The 27,706-nt window shown below is 49.7% G+C and overlaps 1 protein-coding gene across 1 annotated transcript in view; it reads right to left on the bottom strand.

Moving 5' to 3' along the window:
• Positions 1-27,706, bottom strand: part of LOC143512392 (bone morphogenetic protein receptor type-2-like) — a 39,110-nt gene that overhangs the window by 6,521 nt on the left and 4,883 nt on the right. The window contains 2 exon segments of the mRNA XM_077002637.1: positions 9,828-10,001; positions 10,580-10,759. Of these exon segments, the coding sequence (XP_076858752.1) occupies positions 9,828-10,001; positions 10,580-10,759 (354 nt within the window).

Raw genomic sequence — 27,706 nt, 5'->3', positions numbered from 1 at the left:
GTGTGCAGCTCTCTAACAACTCATTTAAAAGATAATTAGAGAAACACTTGCGAATTCCATCTGCCACTCATTTAGCAAAAATGCTTTTGGTTTCTTCAAGCTAATTCAACTAGTCTGGTTATTAATCAGGAGCTGTCTGTGTGTGTGTGTGTTGTGTGTGTGTGTGTGTGTGTGTGTGTGTGTCTGTCTGTCTGTCTGTGTGTGTGTGTGTGTGTGTGTGTGTGTGTGTGTGTGTGTGTGTGTGTGTGTGTGTGTGTGTGTGTGTGTGTGTGCGTGCATGCGTGTGTGTGTGTGTGTGTGTGTGTGTGTGTGTGCACATAAAGGTTGAGAGACTAAGCTAATGGGTAAGTCAGCACTGCAGCACACTCATGTAATAAAGTGATAACATGGCAGGCAGAAACAGCACAAACACCATGATAGTCTTTGACCCAGATAACAGTGCCACCTCATTCTCTCTCTCTCTCTCTCTCTCTCTCTCTCTGATGCACATGCATGCGCGCACACACACACACACCACGCACACACACACACACACACAAAAGGACCCTCTCAAGGTGCACGTATGAGTCTGTGCGTGTGAGCGACCGAGAAAACAGGAGCGACTGAAAAGTGTGAATCAGGAAGACGACCAGCATCTGCACGCCACGTGCACAACAGCGTAGCTGAACAAACAAGACAGCGCTCCGTCCAGCCCAGCAGGACGAGGGCCGGGGGCGGCGTGGGCAAATCAACACAAACTACAGCGTACAAACCAAAACACCACACACCTCTGACGCTTAGGAGCACGGGACAATAGTGTTAGTTTATCACTAGCACAAAACTGGCCAACCAGAGCACCACAGCGGCAGAAGGCACTACGCTCACGGCCCTCCTCACCACACTCCACCGTTCCAGCGCAGTGTTCTGTGGGAGTTCGGATGAATCATCGCCTTTTCATGACTCAACAAATGTAGGTTATTTGGTCAAAGCAGGCACATCTACAGCCAGGTAACGACCTCGTTTCACCGCTGGCCAAGCGGTAAAACCGATCACTGGCTCTCGCAGGGTAAAACTCACAACCGCAGCAGGAGGACGGGACCGTCCCGCGCCCCGAGGCCTACAGCCGCGTGGTACCTATGCCTTCCACTCCCACCGCTCCACCCACGCACAGATGACACAGTGAAGTGTAGCTACGTGCAGTAATGCCTCTCGCAAACCTAATGTTCTCAAACAGAGCCAGGCACTCCGACAAGCAGCCCCACTTCCTACCGCTAACACGGTTTAGCAAACAAGATTGGCCTAATTGCTCTGCAGGAACAACACGCGTTTGCCTCACAGCTCAACACACAGATGAGAAATTGGGTTATTACCGGCGTATTAATAACTAATAAGGCACTTTTATTCGATTATCCCATATATGTATTGTGTGAAGCAACAGGGCCCAGAGCTGAACGTCTAACCTCCATATCCACTATACAGAAGCACAACCCAAGCTGGATAACCTTTATCAAGGAAACGGGGGTGGGATGTGGGGGTGGGGCTGTCCAAAGCGGGCCGACGAATCGCAGCTCACGTGAGGTTTCCCGCACGAGCCTCGCGCTCGCCCAGGCCCCCGAGGCATGTTGACAAACGGCGACCGTGTGGAGGCTATCGGGTCTGGCAGGGCTGGTGTGGCGGGAGTCTTCTTCACACCCTCTCTTCCTGCTGCTGCCTTTTGGACCGCCAGTGCTGATGATTAAGCTGGGCTCCGTGAGAAACAGACTCGTGCCTATCAGAGACCTTCCAGTGTCCACAGCCCTGCAACTCAAGAGGAATTTCCTCTTGGATAACACCCCCCCCCCCCCCCCCCCCCCCCCCCCCCCCCAGTTCCAGGAATAACCACATCATGAACGCTTATTTCAGCCTTTTTCCATTTGTCCTGACGGCTTCACGATTCCAGTCTGGCTGTCTGGGCCCTCATCATACTGTATCACTCTTAGACGTCACGGTTATGGTGGCAAATGCGAGCGTTTCAGAGATCAATGGCGGCCGCTTCCGTTCAAGCGTGTACAGCAGCTGCAATACAGTCCAAGCCCAGCAGCTCCCAGATAAAAAACCCCTGACAGGCAACTGAGGACGAGGTTGAGACCCACATCACGAACAGCCTAAAGGGCTGGAGGAGCAACACAAAGAGAAGAGACAAAGTGTTGGGGGGGGTGAGAAACATGAGAGACAGAGAAAGTGATAGATTAAGGGAAAAATAGAAAAAAAAACACAGAAAGAGCTATATAGAGAGAAAACAAGATAGCAAAAGGGCATCAAAAACATGAAAAAATATGAAGACAGTGAGTGAAGATGAAGAAAAGGAACCTGTGAGTTTGAGGTTGTGTGTGTGTGTGTGTATGTGTAGGGGTGTGTGTGTGTGTGTGTGTGTGTGTGTAATATTTCAATTTCTATGTAGAGATGTGACTCGGTAACAGGGCTGATGACAAAAGCAGGACATAGAACAAAGTGGCATATCGGGTTGTGTCTGAAACACCCCCCCCCCCCCCCCCCCCCCCCCCCCCCCCCCGGTCCGACAAGGCTGAACACGCAGACGTCTACAGGCAGCCAGGCTGGTTATGTGAGTTCAGGTTTCACCCAGCAGCATGGGCGCCCGTGACCGTGACCCCCGTGACCCCGAAGCACTTGACCCTACTGACCCCTGCCGGGGAGAGTGCTGACACGGCCATGAATCAGAGTCACGCCTGGGCCTATCCGCCCAGCGCCACGGCAACCACACCATCAATCATGCAAGCCACCGCGTTCCAGGTTCAACCTGAGCGGGTGGTGGAGAGAGAGAAGGAGAGAGAGAGATAGAGATAGAGAGAGAGAGAGAGAGAGAGAGAGAGAGAGGAGGCAGGACAAGCCCGTACCAAGAATACCACACTCAACACCCTCTTTTTAAATCCTGTTGTACACATAAAAAAAAAAAAGAAGCTGGAATCGATCAATCAGCATCCAGGAGCACGAGGGGTGAGGGTGAAGCTGCAGACAGGGGGCGTGGCCTCTGGGACTCCGCCGGAGGGAAAGACGTAAGTTTGGGCTGCGGGCGGTTCCTTGTTTGGCACCTGCCTGTCGCGTCTCTCCTCTGTGCTGTCTGGGGGCCGCCCACGTAGCCGCCCACGTAGCCGCCGCATGCTCGACTTCAAACGGCTCAATTAGTCACACGTGCCGCCCCGCGGGGCCTCCTCGTAGCGCACCTCGCAGGAATGCGCCGCACCTCCTCCCCCCCGCACACGTGAGGCACGAGGACTCCTAATGGCATTAATGGGGAAATCAATGGAAGGAAACGAGGAAAAGGAGGACGGGCGTGAATTAGAGCAGCAGGGCCTCGGCGAAACACTATTTCGACTATTTATGGCCTCAGCAGAAAGCAGGTGAGAGAGAGAGAGAGAGAGAGAGAAAGAGAGAGTATGTAGGGGAATGGTGAGGAGAGGAAGAAGGAGAGGAAACGAGGAAGAGGAGATGACAATTTATAAAATGAGCAGAGGACAGAAAGTGGGAGGATGTGAAAAAAGGAGAGAAAAGGAGACAGAAAGAGGAGGGAGCGGGAGAACGAATCCGAGCGGAGAACAGGAGGGGTGAAGCAGGGGACAGATCGGTGAAGACGCCATGTCAGCAGGGAGCTCATTTTTTCAGCTCCCTCTCTGCAATTAAACCAGCTGCCAAGGTTAATCTATGCCTGATCGATCGGCACGCTGTGGCCTTCACGCACGCGCTCAATCCCCCCCCACACAGTCTGAGCGGCACCTCACGCTCCACACCACCGAATACAACAAAATGGAGCTGGCTGATATGCTTACGAGAGGGGCAGACTGTTTTATTTCCTGTGTAGGTCAGAAGACATTATGTGGTACACAATATCACTAACGAGGAAGCAGCTAAGCAAACAAACACACACACACAAACACACCGTGTTATACGGGATGGTAGCTTTTAGAGAATACAGTTCATTAATCATCAGTACCAGGACTGCAGACATAATCCACCCCTCCACCCACCGGCTACATGCACTGATGACCAAACACACAGGGAACGCTAGAACTCCCAACCCCCCCCCCAAGTTAAGCCTAACTTTTACCGTTTACCCTCACCGTCACCGGTGAGATGAACTGCATGACAGACACCATAAGCACTGAGGAATGTAGTCAGGTTCATCGGAGCAGGGTCGTACAGCAACGGGCCATGTTTCTCCCTCCGTGTGTTTTCACTTGTCTTCCTGGGGACTCTACGTCCTTTCAAAATGCTTTCGATGTGCCTCAGAAGATGGAGGAACGAACGACTGTGAAGTAGCTGTAGACCGCTGCTCTCTGGGGTCCCAGGGGGGCAGCGTGGCTCAACTGCCCCGCCACTGCCCCCTGCAACTGCCTTTGATCTCTGGGCGATAAAAGGTTCTGTAGAGCCACGGGGCTTACAGGACCAGCTCGTGCTTGGAGGGCTGATCAGGTATTCTGGAATCGTGCTGGGGAGAGAGACCTCCAAGGGGCGCCGTGACGGTGAGGCGTGATGGAGCTGGCAGGGTTGTGGCGTGTGCCCACGTGTGCTGGGCAGAGCCGATAACATTAGCCCTGGCGGGGCACGCGTGCCGCGGGTCACGTGGGCCTGAGACGTGTGACCCCCGGAGGTACTCCACCTCGCTGTGCACTGTAAACTACAAGCAGGAAGTATGCCAGGGTCCTGGGTGGATGCAATGGGGAAAGTGGTAATGCGGTTTCTGAGGACACAAATGTGTGGGCGGTTCACTCAACAACAATAATGGCCATTGGATGGAGGTGTTTTTTTTCCCTCTCTGATTAATCTGTCGTCCTCTGTCCCAGTTCAGCCTCTGCAGGCCCCTGAGCCCAGGCACCAGGCCAAAACACAGACAATTGCCCTATGACACACACACACGCAAACTCTCTCATGAAAATTAACTCCACTGCTGTGCATTTCACCGTTACCCAGAAAGACTTGAAAGATTTATTTTAATGTACTTTCATTAGGCATGTGCCATGCTTGCTTTAGTAAAAGGCTTTTTTTTCATTATTAATTCATAAATCAACATGCACATCAACAGCTTTCAGTAGCAAAACAGAAGGGGGTGTGGTTAGGGGGGGCGAAGAAAAGCAAAAGGAGTCAAAAGATTTCAACTGTTGGGCAAACCAACGCAGGCTGTGAAGGAATCACTCACGGCGACACAATCTGACAGCCATTGATTTGTTTTTTGTTTTTTTCATTTCTTCCATTTCTCACTACATTGTTCGGCCGCATTTGTGCTGTGACTCAATCCTGTTCCTACACCAGGGCCACTTCTATAGAGGCGCTCTGAAAGCCAAAAGACAAAAAGAGAAAAGACAGAAAGAGAAAGAGAGAAAAAGAAAGAAAGAAAGAGAGAGAGAGAGAGAGCGTGAATGAGAGGGATGATAAATATGATGGCGGTTAGAAGGTGTGAGGTGAGGATTGGCAGATGAGGGTCATGGCCTGAGGCAGGACTCCTCACAGCTCCGTGCTGGAGGATAAGGGAGAGCAGAATGGGTGGAGGAGTAGCCCTGCACCACCCGGCACCACCCGGCACCGCCTGGCACCGCCCGGCACCACCCGGCATGCCTGCCTCTCTACGCCTCCCTCTTCAAACTCTTCTCAGCCTGCCCGGGAGATGTGAAGTGGACCGCAGGCACCACGGCACACGGGCCAGGGCTTTTCAGTCCAACCAGCGCACACTGCGTGGTCGGCTCTGGACTGTTTAGCCAAACATATGTGGCCACCTGACCAATGGCAGGACCTTAAGGACCTTTAAGGACCTTGTTGTGTACACAGGGGCACGGCCATGTTGCAACAGAAATGGGTCTTCCCCAAACTGAGGGCACCGAGTCTGCAAAGCACATTGTCCCGAATGTCTTATTACGTGATATTACCCTTCTGAAGAACCGAGGGCCATACCCTGAACAACAGACCCTTCTCTCTCCTCCACCAAACTTCACTGCTGCACTATGCGGCGTCTCCTGGCAGACTCTCATCCGTCAGACCGCCAGATTGTGAAGCATGATTCATCTCGCCGCAGAACACGTTTCCACGGCACCAGTCTCCAGTGGCAACGTGCTTCTACACCGCTCCGGCTGACACTTGGCACCGTCGACAGTGATCTCGCTCGCTTCTCTTCGCGGAGCTCCTGCAGCGCAGCTCTTGTGCCGAGGCTGCATGCAGAGCCGGAGTGGGGCTCCGTGGCGCGTGATGCAACTCCACTTCCTTTCTCAGCCGGCGCGGCTCGTGCGTGCCTCCGTATCTCGACGACGAACTGACTTGTGCGGCGAACGTGGCGCCTCGTGTCAGCGGTGACTCTGGAGTTGCTTGGCTCTACCGTGGACCCCGTCCTGCCGCCAGTGCTCGTCTGTGGGGACTGCACAGCTACGTGAGGAGCCTCTCGATGGAGAGCTTAAGATCCAGAGTTAAGTTCACTCGCGTTTGCACTCCTGACTCTATGATTCGGGACTCTTGATGCAAACGTACTGGATTAGTGAGCACTGTATGATGGATACTTCTGAGTCTGAGTGTGGAGCTTCCTGGAGCATCCAGCTCTGCTAAAGGTTGATGACTGTAGTATTAGGTACCTCCCAAAGTCAAGGCTGCAACTACGATTGGCCAGCCCCCCAGTAAGGTCCTCCTCAGTAAGCTTAACTACGATTGGCCAGCCCCCCAGTAAGGTCCTCCTCAGTAAGCTTAACTACGATTGGCCAGCCCCCCAGTAAGGTCCTCCTCAGTAAGCTTAACTACGATTGGCCAGCCCCCCAGTAAGGTCCTCCTCAGTAAGCTTAACTACGATTGGCCACCCCCCCCCCCCCCCCAAGCTTAACTACGATTGGACAAGCCCCCCAGTAAGGTCCTCTTCAGTAAGCTCAATATTATACCAACCCAGATGTTAAATAAATGTGCACTGTAAAGGCCTCCATCAAACCACCCACCTACACCCACCAACACACACATGCACACACTCACTTAGTAGGTGAGACAAGTGTGAGGAAAATAGAGACTTTGTAATAGAGATGCTGGCTTAAAATGTAAAAATGCAAATAGCTGATAAATGTAATTACATACAATACAATTAGCAAACTGCTATTTTTATGCAGTGTTACAATTTACTTTTATTTACTTCAAGAAACTTGTATGTGATTTTGTCGGAGTATATTCACAATAGGGATGACCCGATCCAGCTTTTTGAACTTCCGATCCGATACCAATATTTATTTGCACTTCCGATCCGATACTGATATCGGCCAATAACGATACTGGCCTATCCAAGCATGTATTAAAGTTTAAACTTACTTTGTTGTCAAACTCATGTTGAAAAGCATTTTACTATTGATAACAAGTAGCCAGCTGAATTAGTGTGTTTGAATAATACACAATGGTTGGTAAGGAGAAACTGACCTGTTTATTTAGCAATTAATAAACTCAAAATAGACAAAATAATAAATAACAAACAGAAATGGCATCAGTAAACCAAGGCTTAAAAAAGCCATAAGTGCAAATAATATTGTAAATTATATTTTTAAAAGTGGCAGTTTGTCACGCTTTGCAAACGTTTCTGCCAGTGTTAGTTGTGTAAGACCTTTCTTTTTGTCTTCGGTTTTCTTTACAAACTCTTCATGTTGTTTATGGTGGTATTTCGCTAAATGCTTGATTAGATTGGTTGTATTAAAAGTTCTTACAGCTTTACCACCACGCTTGACTTTACTGTGGCATATGTTGCACTCTACCTCTTCGTCTTTGTCCCACACAACTGACATTTTTACCGATAACTTCAAATTTACATGGCCGTCTTAATGGTTAGGAGATGACACTGAGCTAAATTGGGGAAATGCTACGCTCTTGTGCTGAAGGTGTGCTGGAAAATGCGGACCAGATTTTACTCTCACTGGCAAAAACTGGAATGGATCATCTAAATGGGTGCGCTGGAAAACTTAAAAAAAAACTGGATTGGGAGTCTGGCTCGGCATTTTCCTGTACCTGCCGATCTGATACCAATACACATTTTTTTGCAATTATCAGCGGCCGATCCGATCCAAACATTGGATCGGGACAAGCCTAATTCACAATACATTATTTTTATGAATTTGATATTTCTGCCCCATCACTACACATGAGGACTGGGAGGTGATGTCTGGGGCAGGAAGGACACACCACTCAAGCCCTCAGAAAACCCCAAAGACAGTAGGCTGCATTTGGTCAAAAGATTCCTGGAAACAGAGCAGCATTTGGTGAGATGGAAGGCAACCACTGGACACCGGCCAGCAGGTTTCTCACTCTATTAAGGGTACATGGGGCTGAGCGTGCTGACAGGGCAGAGTGAGAGTGAGAGTGAGAGTGATAGAGTGTCTGAGTGAGCAGGGAGGGGCCGTGAGCTGTGAGTGAAATGACAAACCTGAAGAAATCACACGACACACAAAAACATCCACTTCATTCAGACAGACAGTTCAAATCTGATTGGATCAGATTTTTGATAGTCTGTACAGCACAATATTTTTTGAAAGCCTTCTTTTGCCAGCCAACCAGCTCCAAACCACATTTGGAGGTGGTTTGAAATGCAACTCTAATCAGATTTTTACAGATGTGTCGCTCTAAACACTCACAGTCACCCACAGAGCCACAAACACTGACAATCTCAAATCCGGAGTGACAGCAGTGTTTAGATTCAAGAAAAGCACCACGATTCACGCCAGAGAATGTGAAGACAACAGTCCGTGGACTGATGCAGAAATAACTTGTCTGTGTGCTTTGGTGGTAGGCATCTGTGCTTGAAACACCAGCATAGCTACGTAGTTACCGACGCCTACATTGTTACCACAGCAACCCATGCAGCGAGGACGGTGATGTCTGGACACACAAAACCCGTTTGGTCACTTGTAAACAACAGTGCAGACAGTCGTCTCAACAGATCAGATTTGAGAAACAAATAACCGCAGGTAGCCTGAGATATGTTGAGTGCTACATGCTACAGGCAGGGACCCAAACACTAGCGTGAGCCTTTTACTGCACAAACGACAAAAGCAAAGTTGCCTCGCACACAACAGGAAGCCAGAAGGTGAACTAACCTATGTCACTTCAAGCTGCAGTAAAGTCAATGCTGCTATTAATCTCATCAGGGCATATATGGCATCTCTCTTCGATGCAACGGCTTGCATATGTTTATATAAAAATAAATAAATAAAAATTTGCCATATTTTGTCAATTGTGATTTTTACACCGCAATCGAAATTTGTCCTCCGCTTTTAACCCATCTGTGCAGTTAGAACACACACACACACACAAGTGATTACTAGGGGGCTGTGGATCACATGTGCCCAGAGCGGTGGGCAGCAGTTGGGGTTAGGTGCCTTGCTCAAGGGCACCTCAGTCATGGCCTCAGGTCTGGGAATAGAACCCACATCCCTCCAGTCACAAGACCAGTTCCCTACCACCAGGCCATGACTTCCCCCCTGTTTGCATTGCTAGTTGTTGCTATGGCAGCAATGAAGCTAGGAAACTATGAAAAAACAATCTTGAAACTTTAGAACTCCGTGGAATTAATATTATAATTGACACGTCTACGTTTTCTAATATATAAACCGGATCCACCTCCGAGATCCACAGCCTGGCGGGGCATCGCGTTTGAATCATTAATCAATCCTGCATCTGCAGAGGGTTCTGAAAGCTCAGTCTACTGGTAAGACGCGTAGATGAGAGGGGCATCTGAATCTTAAAAGGAAACCGCAGCGTGCCTACACCGAGGGCGAGGCGTGGCTGATGGGACCCTGAGCCTGGCCAGAGCGGCGGAGCTGACGTGAAAGGCGGGCGGAGGCCTGGGGACTCACGGATGGTGGCGCTGGTGGGACTGGGCACCCAGTTCTCCGTGAAGTTGACGTTGCACATGTTGGTGCTGCAGCAGCAGAAGCGGTAGGTGCCGTTCTGGATCTGCGACGGCGTGGTGGTCACCACGCAACGGTCGTCAGGGCAATCCTGCGGGTCGCCGATGTGCGTCCAGCAGCCTGAGGTCAAAAATGTTGAGGGTGGTTAGCAACCCTGTATGTTTGTGTCTATGCACACATGACTATGATACAAGGGATATCACCAGTCCTTGAATAGAATCAAATAAGACTGTCTGGCAATTTATGATCGTTTTTGTGTGCGTGTCTATGTATGTACATATTTATGTATTTATGTACACAGGCTTTTCTTTCAAGGGTGATCATTGTCGGTTCAGAAAAATCAGATTGGCCTGTCTGCGTGTGTGCATGGTCGCGCGTGTATATATATATGTATGTTTGCACACTTGCCTAGCATACAAAAGTGATCATTGTCGCATCCTGAATGATCAGACTGTGTGTGTGTGTGTGCGTGTCTACGCATGTGTGTATGCCTGCACAGAGTCCTATAACACAAGGGTGATCATTGTCACATCATGAATAAAATCAGACTGTCTGGGCACGCGTGTCTATGCATGTTTGTATGCACAGGGGCCTATAACACACGGGTAATTATTGTCGGATCTTGACTGAAGGCAGACTTGACTGCATGTGCGTGTGCGCGGGTACTCTGTGTGTGTGTGTGTGTGTGTGTGTGTTACCCTGTTTGACGAGGCGGATGTCCCCGTCGTAGGTTTTCTCCCAGAGGCCATAGCAGCGACTGCTCTTGCTGCACAGAATGGTGTTGTTCTCCCGAACCAGCCGCCAATCCCCCGCCACGCTGTGCTCGTCACTCTGCTGCTGGTCGTTAAACGCACACTCTATCTCCTCACCCTGAGCAGCTGCACAGAGACAGGCGGAGAGAGAGAGACAGAGGAAGAGAAAGAGAGAAATATTCTAAGGCAAAAACATCCGGAGGCAGAAACCGATCTGACGACGAGCTTCATAAATACCAAACTGCCCAAAATAATTGAATCCAGCCTGCTCGTCCTGTAATGAGGGACTGGTTAGGCGCAGCTAAGCAACGGCGGTTCATTATGTCCAGGATAATCCCAGTAAAACAGCGGAGCGGTGCAGGCCGGTCCAGATCAACAGTATTAAATCTTAATGAATCAGATGCAGGCGCGGGCCTTGAGCTCGTAGGTGGTCTGAACACCCTCACTGGGGGCCCGACAAGAGAGCACCTGGGTCCTGTACTGCACCTGCTGCCCCCCGATACAATCAAGCATGCGTGTGCACCCACTCACCCCCCCCCCCGGGGCACATAGCGCACTACTGCCTCAAAACCCCACAGGGCTGGAGCGCGATGACTGCCATGCTGCACCTTCGGCCTCCGCCTGCTGGTGGGGGGAGAAGAGGGGCGCTGGGACGCAGCCGCGCACTTAAAGGCCAGCGAGACGTGCCGAGTGACGGAGACGCTGTGAAAAGCGCCCGTCCTCATTTCCATAAGCAGAGGCTGGAAGCAGCAGGACGCCTGTGTCTGCCGATAGCGTCTCTGCTGCAGGTGGACTATACACACCGCCACTGTACCCGGCAAATTAATCTTCACACTCTCTCTCTCTCTCTCTCTCCCTCTCTCTCTCTCTCTCTCTCTCACTCACTCACTCACTCTCTCTCTCTCTCTCTCACTCTCTCTCTCTCTCTCTCTCTCTCTCTCTCTCTCTCTCATTCACTCTCTCATTCACTCTCTCATTCACTCTCTCATTCACTCTCTCCCTGTCATGCAAATAGCCAGATCAGGTCTTCACGTTAGTGAGAAGAAAAATCAGGCTGGCAGTCGTTTGTGAACCCAAGAGCAGTCACGGAGCTGTGCTTTTGTATCGCCGGCATTCAGGGTAGAGGTGTGTGTGTGTGTGTGTGTGTGTGTGTGTGTGTGTGTGTGTGCATGCGCTCCCCCCACACTGTCTGAAGGAGAGACGAGAGGAGACTGGATGCTGAGAAGTGAGAGGGTAGGAGAGATACACATGTGAGAGACAGAGAGAGAGAGAGACGGAGAGAGAGGGAGAGACAGAGAGAGAGAGTACACTGCTGCATGGCCTCCAGGGAAGGCTTTGTCATTCTTCTTGACAGGAGAGATGTCTGAAACGGCTGCACCAGCTCCTCCTTAGCAGACGGACTACATCTGCAACAACCCCCACCCGCTCTCCCCCACTCACACACACACACACACACACACACACACACACACACACACACACACACACACACACACACACACACACACACACACACACACACACACACACACTTATTGGCAAATCAATGTGTCTTTTTCACGGCGATGGCAGACCGACACCACAGGGCTCCTCATTACACACACTGAGTTCTAATTTAAAGCAGGAGGGATTCGCCGCCATCACTGACCTCTTCACAAGGGCAAACACCACAGGTCCATCAGACTCTCCTGGATTAAAGTGGGCACCCCCCCATTAACATAAACAAATGCACTAGAAAATGAACACAGCCAGCTGTGCTTCTCTTTGTTCCTTTAGTGAGTTTTGTGAACACCCCATAAATCAACAAGTAGCCTATAATAACAAAAAAAGCACTGAACGTTTTGAAAATATTTATGATATTATATAGTACGCATTATTTACTTAAAGAGTAGCACAGCTTGTAAAGCATGTCTTGTTTATCCTGTTCAAAATGAACAGACTACATCATTTCCAAATATTTAAACACCGTTCTGTCGTCAAGACTTCAGCAACTAACCCTCACCTGCCCCACCCCCCCTCGCAAAAAAAATCTTAAAAATGTGCTCCAGCTAATCCGTGCGTACGTTGCCCGGAGCCGTGGCTTTGTTATGGAAGCAGGGAGGGAGGCCATTAGACGCGACAGTTTCCTGTAATTTGGGTGAAAAGGCGTCTGCCTGCCCCAGAGCTGCAGGGTGGGGCGAGGCGTGACGCTCACGCACAGTTCTCGGGGCGGCAGACCGGGCCGGCGGACTAGCCCGAGCCAAACGGCACCGGGCCACCGTAGCTGCAGGAAGGCGGGCTCCAAGCGTCCAAGAACGTGGAGGAAAGTCGCAGTATTTGTGAGTGAAAGAGAGAGACAGAGTGATAGATAGAGGAAGAGAGAGAGAGAGGGAGGTAGAGCACCTCCCATAAAACACACTAGCTACCTAAAGCTGTACTCGTTGTTTCATTAACTACACCCAAGCCACAAACACCATTTGCCTCAGCGAAGTGTCATTCCTAGAACGTGCCGTTCCTGCTGCTGAAAATAGTGAAGGCTAAGCAACATTTCACTATCAACAAACACATTACAAAAAGAGACAACCAGCTAATTTCTCGCCCCTGTTGCGCCTCTAGGGGGCGTGGTGCCCCCACTTCACCAGACTGAGGCAGGAGGGGAGTTAATGAGCTGAGGCCCGGCTGTGCCAGCCCTGCACTGCCCTGCTACTGTTCACGTTCAGCTCAAGGCTGCAGTCCAGCACCCGCTCAGAGGCACGGCAGCCTTTACAGAGATAACGCTCAACTCTGCCTTACTGTGGAGCTGCAGGCCACCTCCTACTCCCCCACCACCTCCAACTCCCCCTCCTCCATCTCCTCCTCAACCTCCTATTCCCCCTCCACCACCTCCTCCCCCAGGATCCACGAGCGAGGCTGCCCACACTGTGCTTACGCGCTCGGCCACAGAAAGCAGTGAGTCATTTTCAATGGCTTCTGAAGAAAAAGGGAGGGAAAACACACACACACACACACACACACACACACACACACACACACACACACACACACACACACACACAAACACACACACACACATCTGTGCTATTTTGCAAAGAATGAAAGGGAATAAAAGAGCGCTTTAACCTAAGCCGGGTACAAATCGTGATTAATTTATTGAGCGTCTGCCTGGGCCAGAAGCTGAGGCAGTAACTGCCAAAGGGGCGCGGGGGCCCGCAGCGTGGCGCTTTACGAGGGGCTGCTCCGCGCCACTGGCACCAGCCCCATCTCTCCGGGCCGCGGGGCTGCCAGGCCGGCTCTCAGATGGCCAGAGCCAGGAGGGAGCGCTGTTACGGGGCGCGGCCCCCTCCCCTGGCCCGCGAGGTCTGGATGAAACGCGGGGGCGAGCGGGTGGTGGTGGGGGATCCTCTCCACGGCCATCTGCTGCGGCACCAGAGATCATCGCAGCGGCCGGCGCTAGCTGGATCCCACTGCTGGCTTGGAAACGGTCTTGCGAGCAACGGTTAAAGCTGAGGACTGGCGGCGGGGCAGGTGCCCTTTCACCTCGTCCAGCTCGGCTTTGATCCCGCCAATTCAGCCGCTGCGCTGACACGCGGCCCCGGGCCTTATTAACAGTCACCGACACATTTTTAAGCAGATTTTCTAGACAATTAAATCAACTCTTGAATTGAATTTACCTCCCAAACTGACCCTGAACAGATGGAGTCGACTCCGCCTGGACCGTAGATAACAGGGGAGAAAAGTGCCCCGGGCTGCTAGTAAAGGCCCGACATGCCCTTTACTTTTAGGGACCCATCCTCTCAGTGCACTCTGGCCTGACTGCAGTGCTGCTGGCGCTTGTGTGGCGCCAATGGCCACAGCTTAACCCACAGAGCCCTGGAGCTGCCGCTTCACACAGATCCAACAGGCCCGGTTCTCCCAGGAGCAAACGCTGAGCCAGGGTGCTGAAAGTGCACATCTGCACACAAGACCACTTCCTTCCAAGCTTCTCATTCGCTGTGGCCACACAGCACAGCCTACACTCCATTGTGCAAACCTCATATTTATCAGCATGACAGTGAGTGTGCACCCCTGGGACACGAACCCCTGATCTTAGCGTTGGTAGCACCATGCGTGAATGAAGAATGATATGGAATTAATCTTTTGTCCTTTTTACGTCTCGGGCTGTACGGCTTTCCTCAGAAAAAAAGAGAAAAACAAAAGAAGAAAACCAGTTGTACACAAGAGAGCAGTATATTCCGTCTTCGTTCATTAAGGGCTTGGCAGGGTGTCCACGTGAAACTAAACTCAACGAGGCTCAACTCAACGAGGCCTATGTGGGCATCCAAATGCACATACGTGGTGCGGAGGCCGTCAGCGTGGCTGTGGGACTCCAGCACCCGGGCCCGTACGGGTCTGCCTCCTGGAGGGGCCACACTGGCTTCTGCGGATCTGCTGTTCCGGTCACTGCGTGTGTGTGTGTGTGTGTGTGTGTGTGTGTGTGTGTGTGTGTGTGTGTGCGTGTGTGCGTGCGTGTGTGTTTATGTGATCGTTCCTCCCCAGAAAGCCGCCTTCCTGAACGAACCTTAACCCCTTTGCTTAGGCGAAGCCCACAAGCGAACAACAGCTCGTCGAGCTCAGGGCAGCCTGCGCATCACAGATAAAGCGGCAGGTTCAGGTTAGGCTGGCGTCTGATGAGAGGGGCTGACTGCGGCAACACAGGGATGTTTACGAAGGGCTTCCTGACTCACTCATTAATCATCCTAAAATGTCACAGAATCCTACAAGCCCGTCTGCCAAACGAGTGGCAGGGAGCCACTGGAGAGAGTAGTGCAAACAAACCCAACCACCGTAGCTTGGCAACACTTCCAACATCAAAGACATTTCACAACACAACGTGCTGGCCTCTTTAGGATGATTAATCAGCGTTCCTGCTTGATTAAGATATCAACTGCTTGTATTTATACATTTGCTTAATTTGTAATGGATTTTTTGCAGAAGCGAACCGCGCAAGTTAACGTGTTCGGCGTGCCAAGGCCGAGCAGTAGCTGCATCTTGCTGATGGGTGTGTGGATGCACTGGATAAAGAAAATGCACCGTGAAGACGCTGGCCATGAGCCTGAGATGTCAGTAAATAAAAGGATTAAGTACGTTAACTGCAGTCACTTTTAAAAATTGTGAGTGTGGAATGTGTGTGTCCTGGTCAACTGTAGGCTGACATGCATCAATTCCCTTCCAATTAACCCAGAGTCCGATCTGTGCTGCAAGAACGCTTGTAAGAACAGTTGTAATCGTTGCTGTTACACTACACCTGAGGGGGGCTCCTGTCAACACTTTCACAGATAATTAGTGCCGTTCAGTTCCGAGGGAGTCGAACCAAACACCGAACCGCCCACTCCCTGAAGGGCTGGGGATCAGGGGTCCGGCTGGGACCCACGTGTCTGTGACCCGACCCTCATTGTGTCCCGGGCTTTTCAGAGCCTTGCCTCTCAAGGTTGGCGTCGGGGTCCTCTGTGCTGAGATGCCAAGATGTTTGAGCGAGTAGCAGTGAAGCGTGTGGCGTTACCCAGCGTGCTACGGCTGTGAGTAAAGCACAGATCCCAAACGGGACCGTGCTGGGCCTCGCCGAGGGTTTCAAAATGCTGCACAGGTACGTGATGAGGGGGGCAAGCAGCAAATCCACACACGGCTGACTCAAGACATGGCCGCTCTGCTGAGCTCCACACATATCTGCCCTATTGCATCAGATGCAGCACTTTTTACGCCCTTATCCAGCGTGCAGAGTACATACATGCTTATCAGAAGTTGTGCTCACTGGAAATCAAACCTGTGGTACTCTGCTCTACACAGCAGTGCCTTCAGACTTCACCGAGAACAAATCAATGCACTCTGGCCTTGAGCATCTACAGAGTAGATATAGCTGAGGACACCGCAGATGTTCTGAAGTCAGTGGACTTTGGTCAAAGGAAGGCAGTATGTTGTGAAAATGTGTATGTAAGGCACAGGAAACAGCATCAACAGATGAAGACTCACTACCAAAAGCCATAAAAAAACCCCAGGGAGGTTGAAAAAAATGAGGAAGTCTGATCAAGCAGATCAAACCCTGAAAACCACAGTGAAGACCAATCAGAAACAGCCCCTGAAAGTCAGTCAAGAAGACCGATCAGTCAGCTACTCCCTGAAAGTCAGTGAAGACTGATCAAAGATGAGTGGGAGAGTCCCTGAGAGTCACAGTGAAGAAGAGCCACCCTGTGAGAGGCAGACTGATCAGAGCCACCCTGTGAGAGGCAGACTGATCAGAGCCACCCTGTGAGAGGCAGACTGATCAGAGCCACCCTGTGAGAGGCAGACTGATCAGAGCCACCCTGTGAGAGGCAGACTGATCAGAGCCACCCTGTGAGAGGCAGACTGATCAGCCAAATATGTCCCCAGTGCAGTCCTTCTGCTCCAGCCGCCTCATGCGGAAGAGGTGCCATTGCAGACTGATGAGACATGATATGACACAGACATGAGGGTGGTGGCGAGAGTCGACCGCACACAGCCAGATGACGATAAGCATACCAATGTCATTAGGAGGACAGACACAACAAATCCAGGTGTTCAAATCCACCATTCATTATCATCATAAAAAGGAACAAAAAAATAGAGAGGCATTACAAACTTGCAAAACATTTATAATAAATAAACAGTAAAAGATTTCTCAGATCCACCATCAACAGATCAGTGGTTGATTAGTCTGGCCTGGAGTGGCCATGCCCAAGGATGCCCTCTGAACGGCTGCATCGTAAGCAGCTGTTTACAGTGCAGTGCTGCTGATGATTGTTCTATAGCAAACCATTCAGACTGGTGGTGGAGCTGGTGATTGAGGGGACAAAAGTCCTTGATCTGGAATGAGTAAAACTTAACGTGTTGCTGCAGTGGTTAATGGTGTAGTACTGTTTTTTTGTAACTTATTTTGAAAATAGATTTCACCATTTGTCTTCTGCAGTGGGTCACAAAGTACACCGAAGTAAGACGACCATATTTGCAAGTTACTGCACAGCAAAAACGATTCTTCGTTGACAGCACAGCTTTCCTGTAAAAAAAAAAATCCAATGATGTAAGCACCAAGAAACACATCAGCGTCGCCATGGCAGTTAGTACCCAGGGTGTTGAGTTTTATGCTATAGCTGGAAAGGTTTACAGAAGGACAGGCTGACTGCAAGGGCCACTCTGTGATCTCCACAACTCACATAATGACACCCTCTCCTCCATAAATAAATGCCAGCCTGCTTGTGTATGTAAAAGTGTGAGTGAGGAGCTGAAATTGGGGTGGTAGACAGCTCAGCCCGTGTGAACCCCTCCCTCTGATCTGACACATATCTCCCCAGAGGGGTACTAAGGCTGTTTTGGCCTGTAGACTACTAGAAGCTCGCTCGCTCTCTCTTTCTCTCTCTCTCTCTCTCTGAACGCTACATGAGCTGTGGGGCTCAGGAGTGTTTTAGGTCAGAGGGGAGACCAAACAAACGGAACAGAAGGTATTTACAGGACTTTGGAGAGGTCAAGAGCACTCCCACTGGCCACTAAATATGAACGGTGACCCTGGGAAGGTCACGTGGTTGAGCAGCAGTTCCAACCATATTAACTGCTCCCGTACAGAACGGAGGCCGTGAGGAGTGGGGCATTAATATGGCAATAACAGACACAAACAGTCTCACTTTGTGCCGCTGTGCAAATTCAAAATCAGATTAACTGAACTGACATTTTTAAACAGATTCTGCTTAAGAACAGTGCATTCCAAACAAACAAATAATAACCACATTCCCTCAGCCAGACTGGGCCCGTGTTATGTATGCTAGACGGTGTAATGGTGGAATGTGAATTGAATCTGGTGCTTTCCAACACGTCATCACATCAGCTACAAATTTTTTTATAAACAGAGGCACCGCCATCCGCGCTGCTACACACAGCAGGGAGGCGGGAATGAAAGCCGGTGTCCAGAGTGCCTAACTATCCCATCCTTCATTATGTCACCTAGGCAACAGACTGTCTCTAGGTGGGAGCGGACGTTTGACACCGGCGAGCACGGTGTGAGCTCCCGGACGCACGCACTCGTCCACTCGTGAAAATGTAGGAAAACGAAAACCTCCAGCTGTGGTGGGGGGGGGGGGATGGGTTTCTGGGGGTGTGTGTGTGTGGTGTTCTGGGGGCATACATGACCGCAAGCAGCCAGAGTGGAGAGGATACGCAGAGGAGCGACAAGGGTTGTCGTTAAACCTCCCCGTTCAACACACACTTCCTGTTCTTCCCGACGGGCCGTACACGAACTCTCGGCTTCCCACTCAAATCTGCTCTCAGACACGGCCTCTACTCGACCGAAAACAAGACATTTAATTGGTGCCAAAACCATAAGGGCTCGAGCCGGCTTTTGAAGTTTTACAACCCCCGCCATCCCCACCCCACCCCCTGCCTCCGCATCACCCCACTCTCCCCTCCCCATGACTGGCACTAAGCCAGCGTGTGGTTGCCGAGGGACGATGAATCAGACAGACAGACAGGGATTAGAGCAGTCTGTCGACGACGGGTCTGTGACATCGGTGAGAGTATCATGAAACGTTTCCTCAGTCGACCTACCTGTTGGATCGCCTCGGGGGGCCGCGGCAGGCGTGGACCTGCCCCGCTACACACACACCTGCCTCCGACTGCGCTGACCACCCACTTCTCAACCAGCGGGGGCTTCCGTCAGACATGCCTTTACCCCGCAGCCCACAAACGCTAGCACCGTGGGAACCACCACATCCTCGACGAGATAGCGCAGTCCGACGTGAAGAAAGATGTATGTCAGTGAAAATCCACACACATGCAATGACAACAGCTATGACAGTGCAGCAGGACAAAGCCCAACATGTACGCCGAGAACAATCGTTAGGTGTCTTCATTCGTGGCTATAAGGCTGGAGTGGAGATATTAATGAGGAGTTTGCACCAGCAGCATATCAGGGAGGAGGGAACGGATTATCATTATTGCTCCTGCTGAGAGATGATGAGCTTCCAAACAAGTTGTGAGGAAAAGGTACCGGGGGGCATAAAAAAGAAGAAACTTAATTGAGTTGCTAGCTGCTTCTTCTGGGCAGTTCCCTCACTAAAAACACTGATTTACCAAAGTGAACATGCTTCAGCATGCCAATTTCACAATATTCACTTCAGACTCATTTCCTGCCCTCAAGTCAATAAGCTCGCTGCAGAAATGCGAGCGCCTCTGGGATCAGGAGCTCGCGTCCGCCGGCCTGCTCCCGCGCTGACGGACGGCCGTCAATCACTCGCCGATTCCACGCGCCACGCGGAGCGGCGGGATGCCATCGGGCCTGCCAGAGACAAACACGGTCTGCGGAGCAGGACTCACGGAGACGGAGAGGGCAGCACCTGCTCTCACAGCCAGCTATACTGCTCCATCTGGAGATAGCCGTCTACCCCTCCATCTCTCCATACGTTCATCCATCTGTCCATCCTGCTCTGCTAAGAAGCCGGGCCGCGCACCTTGACTTGAATTACCTTGGAGCGGCCGAGGGCTTTTGGATTAGCTATTCATGACTGCGTCTTTTGAATTTATTCAACCGTGAAATCTGAGCATGTTTCTAAAAGTGCTTGTTTACGAATGACAAAATTTGAAACTTTGCCAGAAACTCGTTTGCCACATGAGAGCTCTTTGCGCCAGAGAATTCAATAAAAACCTCATGCTAATTCCAAGGTTGACTACACAGATTTTCTACAAGTGGATCACGTGATGCTGGTTTTCATATAGGCAACAGCAATTCAACATGCCACAATAACACAATAAAAACTGTAATATCAGCGGAATAAAGGAACAGTATCAGAGGAAAGATAATGACAGCCTTCTCAATACACACTTATTTAGTTAAGCATTGAATACTCCTCCACATGGCTTTACACTTCATTTATTCAATAAGCATTATGTGTTACACAGGTAAAAAGAGTGAAATGATCAAGAGTCTTGGTTAACTTCCAACACATGCCATTCCCTGTCAGGAGAAGAGGGCATCTTTCATCTGCTATTCATCCTCCCCAAGGCTGTGAGTAAAGGCTCCAGTTGATTTTCGTGAGATACTTCATTTACCAATCTGTCCAAGTTCACTGCTGCTAATGTTTCACAAGGATATATGAAGCCTAGTTGTTGCTGGATGCTCCACATAGGAGCTGGAAACAGCGTGACGTTGTGTCCTACGCTGACCAGGGCAGGTGCATTATCCACATGGAGGTCTTTTAAAAGCAAGGGGGCTCTCAATCCACTCATCAGCTCTGATTTAACTGCTTCCTGCCACTCTGAGACATCTGCTTGGCAAGTTGGGCTATAGGACTAAGCTTTAAGGACTAAAAGACGAAAATGAAAGTTGGTCTTGTATGCGTACTTAACTAGCTTAAGTACGGTCAGTCGTTTATGGGTGACCCCAGGTTGTCTGTGCTGCTAGACAGCTTTGATTTGAGCCAGATCCAAAATGGCCCCAGAATTTCCTGGATTTCACTGAGGGCTACGGTTTCTCAAGGCCACTCCGAGAGCACCACGAAACACACATGAAAAGAAGGGTGAACAGAAGGGCCCACAGGGCTCCTGTTGACCACCCACAATTACCAGATGCTTCACAAAAAAAAGGCAAAGACAGAAAAAAATGCAATGATCATGTGTACGGTGTGTACCTCAGATCATGGTGCGAGCCCCATTCAACGGAGCAATCTCTCTTCCTTTTCCCCATTCTCTCTCATTATGTTAGGAAGGGCCAGGATTGGACTGCTAGTGACTGGCCATCGGCCATGAAGTGAAGCTCAGCTAGGGAAGGTCACAGGAGAGAGAGGAGAGCTAGGGGTTCCAGTCGTGAATGTGAACCATCTCAAAGTCCTGCTCTTTTCCGACCGCAGATACAGACTGTGCTCTCACCAGATGAATGTGTATGTGTGTGACAGAGATACCAAGAATAAAAGACCTGGGCCTTTATTAATAACAGCACAAATGACTCAGGATCATATTCCCCCCGCTCCATACATGCTGAACTCTGGCACAGAGTTAGCTCCTGGTTTGGACGCTCCTGGTTTCTGGAGCGTGAGACACTGAGATCTTGGACAGGGGAAAAAAAAACAATGGAGACGCTCGCCACCTTAGAGTCTTCAGCTTTGACGGTACCATATGCGTGTTTGCAAGACAGCACTGCAATGAAACAAGTCATTAAGCTACAATAGAAGCCAACGTGGCTCGCATAAAGACGTCGGTGTGATTTACGCTGGTGTGAGGACGCTGTTATCTGTCGAGTGAGGAGCCTTTCCTCCTGTATTACAGCTGATGATCAGACGCCAAAATCCTCGTTAAATTGAGGGCAGGAAAATTACAAATGCACCCAGGTGACCATCCCATTAAATGTCTAAATGCTTTATTTTTAGACAGCTTTAGGGTTATTTAAAGTAAAGCAATTGTCGGCTCTATTTAATTGAGTCAGTTCATCTATTGATCCTGTTATTATTTGATTCAAAAATAGACCAGATTAATGAAGAACAGAACAAGGCCTGTATGGCACTACCACCTTAAGGAAGAACAGAACTAGGCCTACATGGCACTACCACCTTAAGGAAGAACAGAACTAGGCCTACATGGCACTACCACCTTAAGGAAGAACAGAACTAGGCCTACATGGCACTACCACCTTAAGGAAGAACAGAACTAGGCCTACATGGCACTACCACCTTAAGGAAGAACAGAACTAGGCCTACATGGCACTACCACCTTAAGGAAGAACAGAACTAGGCCTACATGGCACTACCACCTTAAGGAAGCCTCTAAACAGCTTGTGACCACAGTTACCGTGGTTACAGAGGTTACAGTGTCTGCTGAAGACTGCGGTCTGGTGTTATAGCCCAATTATATTCTAGACTCCAAGGTACTTCAAGGTGTGTGTGTGTGTGTGTGTGTGTGTGTGTGTGTGTGTGTGTGTGTGTGTGTGTGTGTGTGGTGGGGGGGCTTTATTGTGGGTTTTGGTGGGTGGGGCTTGGGCGGTGCTGGGTCGGACTGGGCCTCCCTCTGGCTTTATGGACCAAATGTGATCTCCACGGCAAGAGGCCGCTCTTCTCTCCCTGATTTATGATGCACAATCTGATTACTTGCCAGACAGTCAGCACAATGGTAACTACGGCGCCTCACAACACGCACGGGCACGTACATGCAGCTTCTCAACACACACACACACACACACACACACACACACACACACACACACACACACACACACACACACACAGAGCCTCACAGCACACACACAGCATCTCACGGCATGTACAGACACACACAGCATCTCACAACAGACAGGTGCATATGTGAGCACGTGCGTGCGCGCACAAACACACACACACCCAGCCTCACAATACACAGGACACATTTTTATCAAGTACATTCATAGCAAATCTATAAGGAAACGAGAAGAAAAAATAACTAACAGAATGAGAACAAAGGGGGTCCACACGGAATCCGATTTCCTCTACAGAATAAAGATCTACACAGCGACACTCACTGAAGAGGATTTACAGCTACACAACCTTAAATCCCAAATGTGAACAACAGAGACGAGAGGGGAAAAAAAGGTATTTTCTGCCTCTTTCCTCCCACCCAATGAAACTCCACCTCTTTGCTTCATGTGGCCCCACCCCTCTCCTTCCCTCTTCAAGTTCCCAAGGAAGGCTACACGGACTTGCTGGCAAGGTTCCAGATTTCAGTAATGCACTAATGAGTATTTGGAGACTCCCCTCAGAACTGTCGACGCCATTTGGGACATGACAAAGGACAGAAAGGACAGAGAAAAATAAAACAAAGCATAAACAACAACAAAAAAAAAACACACACACAATTGGCTGTATCACCTCTTTAGCAGACAGGAACTTGTCTTTTACTGTTCACTACAGGCTGTAAATAATGCACACGGCGCTCACAAAGACGCGCGGACAGAACAAAGGCCTGGAGACGGGCACCAGGAGACTCCAGACGGCGCAGAGACGCACTCCCCGATGGCCATGCCCGCACACACGCGCTCGCCTGAGCCACCGAAACACTTACTGGTGATGATGGCCCATTTATTAAGTGAGCCAGGGAGAGGGATCAAAACATGGAAATACACAAAGAACGAGGACAAACGTCCCGTCACGCTACTCTGGCACGAGGGAGCCTTCCTCTCCCTTTATCTCACGCTTTTTCGATTGCATCGGCACCCTGATCTGGTTTTATCATCATTAGATGACTGTTCTTCGCTCGATTTTCTGCTCCACGAGTGTTGAAAAGTGCAGAAAAGTATTTAACCAAAATGGTGATTTTAATAGACTACAGACAACAGCACTGTAAGGCTGATGAAGGAAACAGTAATGGAGCTAAATGAGGAACCTGAACGAACACACTACTGTAAGGAATCCCCAAGCACATCAGGACTGGGCTTTCTCAGACTTTCTCATGGTCTATGCGGCACAACCAGTCTGGTTTTTACTTCTAAGCTCTGTCATTAAACATGGGCGATGGCAAATCTCTCGAGATGGAATGAGATTACGTTTCATAAACAAACTTGGATGCCTTCAAGGTTAGAGGTCTACCAAGATAACAAGTACTGCTGACGGGAGATGATTTATGCAACCCTGCTCAAGCTACTAAACTGGTCTTTGATGGTAAATATTTCCATTAAACCCTCGGCCAAATACCAACCTCTCACTTACTGTTTTTCGCCTCATCAAGAAATTCAGTGTTAACCTTCAATAAAGTGCCACAAAGATAACACGGAAAAAAAAGGTTTAAGTAGGAATGTCTGTACGGAGCCAGAGGGCATTATGGGATAATGGAGGAGCAGCCTGTAGGAGTAGGATTCGAAGCGGGGGAGGGTGGGAGAGCAGACGCTTGGAAGGGGCGGGGCTTAGCGTGCCTCAGACGCCGGGCCGTTCTGCATGAGGGGGCTGAGTGCCGGAGCCTGTCGGATCAGCCTTGCCCGGAGGAGGAGGAGGCTGCTACTGTCCAGCAACAAAGCCAGCGCCGAGACCGAGGCTCTGTACCATCTCTCCCACGGAACAAAGAAGAAGAAATGTGCTTTTTATTTTTTTGGGGGGGAGCCAGTGTCATTGCACAATAGCATAATGCAAATGAACAGCTTCATAGAGTGGAGCTGAGCAATGCTCTGAGGGAGTTGAGACACTCCCCCTTTACAAAGCCATGTTTCCCAGCACTTGAGTTGCATGTTAATACCAGTAAATGTTGTCCAAGAGTCAATTAACGTGATGGAATGGAGACCAATCAACATTTATAACTTCATGACTCCAAGCAGGCAAACTTCAGCGTCTTTTTACACTGAGTAACGACCACTTTGCCTTACTCAAATCCCGGCACGACCCGTTACAAAAGCAACTCCATAAATCCTGAACTGGTGTGTGGGTGACAGTGCCAAGACGAGCCATGCAAGATAAAAAGAAAAAACCGTCCTGAAGATGTCCCGCTCTTTCATCCCACTAGCAGATCAGTGGAGAACGGTGGCTGAAATTAACTGTGCGCATCAGAGCTCGGCAGTGCCAGATGGCGTCTCTGCCTCCAACTCCATCCATCAGAGCTAGTTACAGCACTCAGATTAGTGAGCTCCAGACCTGTTTAGCTGCCAGCAGCTAGGGGAGAAAGTGTACCATTATCCCCACAAAGGGTCATGGGATTTGCAAATGTGTATTAGCACATTTACCAGCAATAACAGGTTTCCCAAGCCAACGTGTAAACATGTCCGCGTGCGCTGCGTGGACAAGAGAAAGGAGACAATAATACCATCAACCTTTATCTGGCGGAAACAACCCCACCCATTTTCAGCTACCAAGTTGTCACTATGGGAACCTGCTCGGAGAAGCTTCCATTACATGAAAAGCCACGACTGGCGGGATTGGGAAGGCTGTAACTAGGCGACTGGTTTTCGCTTCCGACAGATTCTGAGAGAGGGACGAATCACATGCGCACTGCTGCGTGACATCCAGCTAATTATCACACTGAAGGGCCTTGATATACAAGGACACCCACGTGTCATAAAACAGGCTTGTGGAGACAGAAACGCTCAGGACACAGGTGACAACACTACCGCCGCAGGTGTATGAGAAAACAGGCCCAGCTTAGGGCTATGGAAACTATAGAAAACGAACACTGTACAAAAAGGTATTTAGAGCATAAATATAACATGCTACATGTAAATATTTTAGCTTACACAATATAGGTCCTGTTTTGTATGTACAATATAGACACAATGGATTTTCTAAATGTGATGTACTGAAAAAGGCTAAATGTGATGTACTTGAGCAAATTATTTTGTTAGTGTGTTTTTACAGGCTACCTTTGGCTAAACACAACAGTACTTTTCACAGAGTGTCTGAATGACTGCTGTATTCACAACAGATAAACAGAAAGGCAGTCATTCAGAAAATAACTAAATCAATAATCAGCCCATTTAAGGACAGAATGCACACTGATACTAAAGTTTCAAAATAAGTTCAGTCACTGAGGAAGTTGATGCCAATTACACATTTATGTCATGCTGCCCTAACAAAAATGCCGATTTGGTCAAACTGCTCTATCTTCTTCTTGAATGCATAACATGGCAATTATGAACATTGTTGTTGAAAAACTCACTTTTAACATGGGTCTGTGTTTAGAGGTCAGAGTGGCCTAGCAGTAAACTGAGTTAATGATAAGTTAATGATGATATTAACTGTGCTAAAAGTAATAGCATTCCTTGAAATTGAGTTAGCCCTAAACACTTTGCTGACTGTCTACAAAACAGCTGGCACATTACCTAGTTTTGAAGCGCTAAAACTGGGCCAATTTTTACCTGTGTAATATCACCCCCCCCCCCTCCATTTTAGTGCAAGCACCCTTCAAGATGAACCTTGTTTGCTAAAGAAACACAGGCCAAAGAAAAGAAAGGCAGATAGAGAACGTTCCCTGTACTAAAACATGATCACGCTACGTGATGAAGAGACTCCAGGTTGCCCCGTTCGTCAGTCGCTCCACTGGCTCTGGGCCATCCGGGTTTGTGGCTGTAGCTGGAACACCAAAGCGTAGCTTTAAAAGCCTCAGTGCTGGGCCTCTGACCACAGGGAGCGGTGCCAGGGACTGGAAACACCCCTTTTACGACACCCCCCCCAAACTCCGCCCCTGCCCCCAGCTCTGCGCTCGGCACTTGCTTCTCGCCACCCAGACATGTAGGCGCAGCTGGCAAAAGAATGGCCCCCCCCACCCTCCCGAGCTGTGCGAACCTCTGCCAAGCGTTCCTAACGCAGATCCAGCTCTGCCTATGCGGCCAGCTCTTGTGTGTGAGCCGAGCGGCGGGCGGACCTCTATCTCCTGTCTACAGGAGGGCTATTTTCAAATGTCAACTTCCCCCACTGTATCTCTGGGTCGGGCAAGCATGAGTGTCTACTTCCGCAGATTAGGAAGCCGACTAATCAAAATAATGTCAGAGGGACTGCGTTAAGGCAGACCCACCCCCCCCCTTCCCCCCACAGCCTTCTCTGCTCTGAAAAAAAAAAAAAGAAAAAACCCCAACTCAGAGCAGCATGTAGCCTTGAGTGGAGCCAAGCCAGTTTATCAAATATTTCAAATGTCAGCCTATGGGACATGGTATCCAAGCTCTTCTCGTCACCGACGACAAGTCTTTAATGCAACTCAAGAGATCAGCCTGGCATCTGTTTTTCCTCCCTGTGACAGTGAGCGTAAAGTGATCCAAGCCTCCGAAACCCAGCACAAAAGCAGTCGGGGGGGCAACTGGGAAAGAGGAGAGGAGGAACAGAGTCTCTGTGGCTGACAGCCAAGACCAGAGAGACACCATTTCATGGTGGGCAGCGTGCGTGCGGGCGCATGTGCGTGTGTCTGTGTTTACAGAACTGTGTGTGTGTTTATAGGACTTACTCTGAAGAAGTAGTACCTCCCGTGTTATTTGATTCATATGCTACTGAAGGTAATAGTATTTTCATGCTCTAGGAAAAGAGGAAAGAATGTTTACAAAGTAACGAGGAACAGAGGAAAAAAAGAAAACAACAAAAAGAAAACGAGAGAGAGGGAGATGAGAGAGTGAGTGAGAGAGAGAGATAA

This window comes from Brachyhypopomus gauderio, chromosome 4, assembly GCF_052324685.1.
Source record: "Brachyhypopomus gauderio isolate BG-103 chromosome 4, BGAUD_0.2, whole genome shotgun sequence".
Lineage (NCBI taxonomy): Eukaryota > Metazoa > Chordata > Actinopteri > Gymnotiformes > Hypopomidae > Brachyhypopomus > Brachyhypopomus gauderio.
Note: the sequence above shows the minus strand (reverse complement) of the source record. Positions and strands in the feature narration are given on the sequence as shown.